The sequence below is a fragment of the Tarenaya hassleriana genome, unplaced genomic scaffold (genome assembly GCF_000463585.1).
Source record: "Tarenaya hassleriana unplaced genomic scaffold, ASM46358v1 Cleome1, whole genome shotgun sequence".
NCBI classification, from domain to species: Eukaryota; Viridiplantae; Streptophyta; class Magnoliopsida; order Brassicales; family Cleomaceae; genus Tarenaya; species Tarenaya hassleriana.
The window spans coordinates 7,290,741-7,296,610 of NW_010960187.1; the positions used below are offsets into that span (position 1 = coordinate 7,290,741).

Here is a 5,870-nt window from a genome sequence, read left to right on the forward strand (position 1 = left end):
AGGGGTTGATGGATTGATTGTATCCCATGGGAAATAAAACTGGATGCTAAATTGATTATATATGTAATATTTTGAATAGCATATGAATGGTTAATAAATAAATTTTATCGAAGATTTTGTCATTTCCCATACATATCTTTAGATAAGCATGTTGTACATGTACAATTCCGTTGTTCATAAGTAGAACATGAAGACATGTGTAAAGTGTCTATAACATTTACATACATACATACATACATACATACATACATACATACATACATACATACATACATACATACATACATACATACATAAATACATACATACAAGGAAAAAGACGACTACGATTTTATAAATTTTAAATACCAATCACTTTGTTTATCTATGAAATACAAATTGCAGGTTTTATCTGTTAGAACGAGCCAAAAGCATAGGTTGCGTTACTCTAATGTTGATAGATATCATGGCTGAAATGATTTTAAATTTTTTTTGGTACAGATTGTTTTTTAATTCTGGCTTTCAAAGTTCCAAAATTTAAACATTTATACCAGTGATTTATTTATTTATTTTAATAGTTGTCAATTAACATAGATATCATAAAAAATTTTGGGAGTCCGATTGGATATGAAGATGAAAGATATATGGTTTGGTTATTTTTATTTGTTTTTAAAATTTCATAAAAACTTGTATTTTGTAGGTGTGACATATTTTTTAGTTTTTTCTTTTAAACAAATTATATATAATCATTATAACACATTCATTTTATATAAAATTGTATATTATTTGTTTTAATTCAATTTGATTAATATAACGGAACCGTCTCTAACCATGCCCATCTATCTTCTTATGCAATAGTATCGAAAAAGATTATTAAAAGTATTAAAATAATTTATAACAGAGAGCATGTAAGTTCGCACACAGCCATACCTTTTAGTCAATGATCTATAATGCATTTTATTTTATTTTTCTATAACGCAACCATACATGTAGATCGATATTTTTAAAAATATGTGCCATAAATAAGCCCATAGCGTGTTATGTGGACCCTCCTTCATTTTATAACAATTGATGGTTGACACAGACCATAATATACACTCCATCCCACATTATTGGTCCAATAAACAATAAAGAATTAAAAATCCAACCGCCAATTTATAACAATAAATGCTTTAATTTTTTTTTATTATTTTTCTATAATGCTTTAATTTTTTTTTATTGTTAGGTCACTATTTTAAATTAAATGTAACGCCAGCAGACACGCAGCCGTTGGTGTGAATATGAAAAATAATGGACCAAATCAACTAGATTTGCCGGTAAATTAATTTTATATTTTCTTTAATTTAAAATAGTAAAACTTTTTTCTCTAATTTTAATATCAATTATGTTAGTTATCCTTTTGCATCACATATTATTGTTTTTCGTAATAGAAGAAAAAAACATAAATATTGTGATAGAGTTTACATAAACAAAACATACCAAGTTATTAATTACCGTACCACTTGAAAGTTATTGTCGACCACAGAGAGCTCTGGCCTGATAATTACCCTTAGCCATTGATAAGAAATCTTAATCCTACAAATTCATTTATAAATTCTGGTAAAAAAAATAATTCATCCAATTTCTTAATCTGTATATACGTAGGAAAAAAGTTGCTACTTAGCACTTTTTAATTTTTTTTTTTTCTTTTTTCCAGTGATAAAAAGGATAAATATTTGTTTTCATTTTATTCTGATTGGGCTTAAAATGGGGTTTTATGACTTGGTTATATTTATGGGCTACAATTGGGCCTTTAAAGGCCCATAAAAGTACGCAAAGAGAATCTCTCTCGACTCCTGGGAAAGGGAGGGAGAGATGAGAGGAATCGGAGGGCCGTTGCTGTCGATCGGGGATCTGCTCGCCGATCTGGGGGAGGAATCCGGTGAGTCGCCGGAGAAACGTGAAACTCCTGCATCGGATTCAACATTAGGATCTGATACAGTCTCTGGATCCTTGGACCTCACCAGACTCTTTCAGGTCACTCTTCCAAATCAGAATTTTCTCTCTTGTGCCTGATTTTAACTTCGTGTTTTCTCGTCCCTTTTCGAGCGTGTTCATTCGAACTCCATGAGTTTTATCTCCTGTTTGATTCTTAATTGTGGTGGACATTGTTCGGTTCTGTATATATCTGTCGTTGTTCTGGCCGCAGGTGAAGAATTAATGCGATGTTTCGTTGTGGTTTTTGGACGGATCTGTGAATTATGAAATCTACGCTCGCTGGGTGAATGAATCCCAATCACGCTGGATTTGAATTGAAGTTATTTTCGTTTAAATGTAGCTGAAATCTACTGTTGAATTAAGAATTCTACTTTAAGTTAGGTTTATTTGAACCTCGTGAGTCCAAATCACGGTGGATTTGATAATGAAGGATGCTGGAATGTCTTCTAGTTGCTTTCTTGTTTTGATCAGGTTACTCTAGGTCTTGGATTTGTGCTGTGACTAGGTCCTGTTATCTAGATTCACTATATCTGGTGCTGTTCAACATAATTTTTATCGCCATGAGTATTAAACAATAGTGGATTCGTTTCAGGAAAACTATGATAAGTTGAACAAGGCATTTGCGGGTTCAGATCACTCATGGACAGCTCTAACTTTGGAGGTAATGACTTTGTTTGGAGCTATGATGAATGTCACATCTATGACAACCTTGATAATCATTAACTGCTAAATAATTGGATATGAATATTTGGCAACAGTTTCTTATTATTTTCCTTCATCAGTGAGGTCTTTCTGTGTGTGCACCCATAGTTTTCATATATAATCTGTAAAGAATTCAGAAAAAAACAAGGTTAGTATTGGAAGGGTTTGATGTGTGGGGTTCGTTATTGGCAGGAGAGACATTTCTTTCTGTTTGTTTTATCTGTTCCTTTCTTTCAATTGAAGTCTTTCCTGGGGAGTTTTCCTTCGAAACTGGTTGTTTGTTGCTCAAGCATTGCCTCTCATGTAACTTTATTTCCGTTGCTCGAGCATTATCTTTCACGTAACTTGTGTCTGGACTGGTGGTGCCTCTTTGAGGCAACCACCCATTAGTTGTGAATTTGATCAAGTTGTTTAGCTAGTAAATGATTAGTTATGTCTATATTTCGAGCATTTTCCATATATTATCACGTGGTTTTAAGTTTGAATTTTTTATAGCTTATCCAGTGAACTCATACTCCCATGCCTTTGTTCCTGCAAATTTCAGCTTTGCACTGCACTAGAAACGGCAAACAAGTTGGTCAATATCACCTATACGAATGCTAGATTGTTGTCAGAGAAGGTTGAAGAACTCGAGAACGTAATGAAGCGAGGAGACTCCGCTGTGGCAGCGGCCAGAATAATCCATGCTTCTCTAAACCAGAAAGGGTCACCCTCACATGACGGTTAGGACATGCAACAATTCAGGTACAAACTCACCTGTCGGGTGCTTAGATTGCTTAATCTAAGCTTTTCACGTTTGTTCTGCTAGATAGGCTTGTTGAAAAAGATCTCCTTTTAATTTAATTAAATGGTGTGTAAATCTGATCCTGAGGTGAAAATGACATATTCACACCTTCAAGGATCGAGGACAAAAGTATTTCATCTTCTAATGGAAGTTGCATCATATACATTTTTTTCTGCAGGACCGGGCTTATTGTATTGAATTATTGGGGACAGTAGTACTTGGTTCCAACAATATTATTGTGTTGATTATGTATTGGTACAGCATAAGATTTTTCATTTAGGAGAGTGACCACCTGAGCTTGGCAGGAAAAGAACTTCTAAACTAATCAATTACGTCACTGCTTTTATCAATCCTCCAAACATCCAAAAACAAAAAGCTTTTTATAGGGCGAGAGACAAATTAGTTCTTCTGTCCACTACTCTAGAATTGTTAAACTAATTAAGCAGGGTGTGCCCTTATATTATAGTCTGGAAAGTCGTGAGAAAGAATCGAAGGTATTATGCCTAGTTGGTGTGGTTTCGGTTTTTTAATACATTAGATTAATATGCTGTGGCAGTTATTGATTGATTATTTGATGTGATGTCGCTTGAATGATTTGATTCGCTGATAATATATATATTTCAAGTCTAGATAAGTTTTTTGGTCCCCCAAGGTGAGGCTCCATCTCTGGTCTGCGAATAGTTTCAAATCTTTGGATATGTATTTTCATATTATAGTCCGTGCGCTTTTACTTGGTAAAATAATCAGGAATTAGGCTGAGATTGGATTGCCTATGTTTTAATCATAGATATATTGTTTTATGGTAATGGTTCTAACAATTCTCAGCTCCATTGTTTATTTGGCCCTTCGATCTTCAGTGGTCCTGCAGCTTCTCCTTTGGACCACCAGGTTTTACCTCTATTAATAATTATATCCCCGTATCATCCTAACGGGGACCATTCTTTGGGGGAAAACTTGGATTTGACTTCAAAGATTTCCTCGAAATTCTTGTGAATGGAACCCGTAATCTCTTGCGTGGCACTACATGGCTTCTATTCTTGTGTTCCCATCCTTCTTTTGTATATATATACTCTGCACTGCAGATATCATCTTTTAACCCTCCAGGTCCAACACTGTCCACCGGTGGCCATGGCCTTCCCCGACGATGACTTTCTGGATCTCCTCTTCTCTGACCACACCGCCGTTCCTGCAACTGCCGCTTCAGCCATTGCCGCAAGCACAACAACCACGACTATTTCCTCCGGTGAGGAACAGGGTAATAACTGGAATGACTGGTCTCCTGTCATGGACTGGAGCTCTGACTTCCGCGATCTCATTGACTCGATTATGGCTGATGAAGCCACCATAATGGACCCTTCTCCTCGACTTTTGGCTTACGACCATGACCAAGAAGTGTGCAACTCTACATCCACGGATTCGATGATGATGATGGTGACCGATGCGGTTGATCTGGAGGATCCTAAACCCGATGATTTGAAGGGCTTAAGATTGGTTCACTTGCTGATGGCAGCGGCCGAGGCCTTAACCGGAGCCCACAAAACCCAGGAGCTAACTCGTGTCATATTGGCTCGGCTCAAGGAGTTGGTTTCTCCTGGCGACCGGACCAACATGGAGAGACTAGCCTTCCACTTCACAGATGGCTTATCTTCACTGCTCGAGCGAGCAACTAACACAGTCAAGCGGCGGCAGGGTGGTGGGTCCCACTTGCACCGTGAGGTCCGTGACCACGTGGACGTGGTTGCAGCGTTTCAGCTGTTTCAGGATATGTCCCCGTACGTCAATTTCGGTTACCTGACGGCCAACCAAGCCATATTGGAAGCTGTGGGATATGAGAGAAGGATCCATATAGTGGACTACGATATAATGGAAGGTGTCCAGTGGTCTTCCTTCATGCAGGCTCTGGTCACCAGAAAAGCCGGTCCACCGGTTCAACATCTTCGGGTCACAGCCTTGTCCCAAGCCATCAATGGGAGAAAATCTGTTGCTGCGGTGCAAGAGGCTGGACGGCGGCTGGCCTCGTTTGCTGAGTCAGTCGGCCAACCATTTTCATTTCACCATTGTAAACTCGACTCAGATGAAACGTTCAATTCCTCGTCTTTGAAGCTAGTCAGAGGAGAAGCACTGGTCATCAACTGTATGCTTCACCTGCCTCGGTTCAGTTATCAAACACCTAATTCCCTCGTCTCTTTCTTATCCGAAACCAAAACATTGAACCCAAAACTTGTAACGCTTGTCCACGAGGAAGTCGGGATGAGCGTCGACCAAGGCTTTACGACTCGGTTCATGGATTTGCTGCACCAATTCTCGGCCATTTTCGACTCCCTCGAGGCAGGTTTCCCAGTGGCAAACCCAGCCCGTGGGTTTGTCGAGCGTGCCTTCCTCGGTCCATGGATCTCGGCTTGGTTGACACGCATAGCGGCTGCCACAG

The 5,870-nt window shown here is 38.3% G+C and overlaps 2 protein-coding genes across 4 annotated transcripts in view; both read left to right on the top strand.

The window, feature by feature from the left end:
- The first annotated feature begins 1,799 nt into the window (after positions 1-1,799).
- LOC104817138 lies at positions 1,800-3,792 on the top strand. Of its 2 annotated transcripts, XM_010546221.1 has the most exons (4): positions 1,800-1,995; positions 2,549-2,617; positions 3,203-3,402; positions 3,621-3,792. In XM_010546221.1, exons 1-3 carry the CDS (start codon positions 1,834-1,836, stop codon positions 3,383-3,385), a joined length of 414 nt encoding a protein of 137 aa, XP_010544523.1. In that variant the 5' UTR covers positions 1,800-1,833; the 3' UTR covers positions 3,386-3,402; positions 3,621-3,792. The 2 variants fall into 2 exon arrangements, with proteins under 2 accessions (XP_010544523.1, XP_010544517.1); XM_010546215.1 differs by lacking the exon at positions 3,621-3,792 and having other exon boundaries at positions 3,203-3,620.
- Positions 3,793-3,941: 149 nt separating this feature from the next.
- LOC104817155 (scarecrow-like protein 26) overlaps positions 3,942-5,870 on the top strand; it is a 2,515-nt gene continuing 586 nt past the window's right edge. Inside the window, exon 1 of one of the 2 annotated variants that reach the window (XM_010546232.1) lies at positions 3,942-5,870. In XM_010546232.1, the coding sequence (XP_010544534.1) occupies positions 4,436-5,870 (1,435 nt within the window). In that variant the 5' untranslated portion in view covers positions 3,942-4,435. The other variant, XM_010546240.1, reaches the window with a different exon arrangement.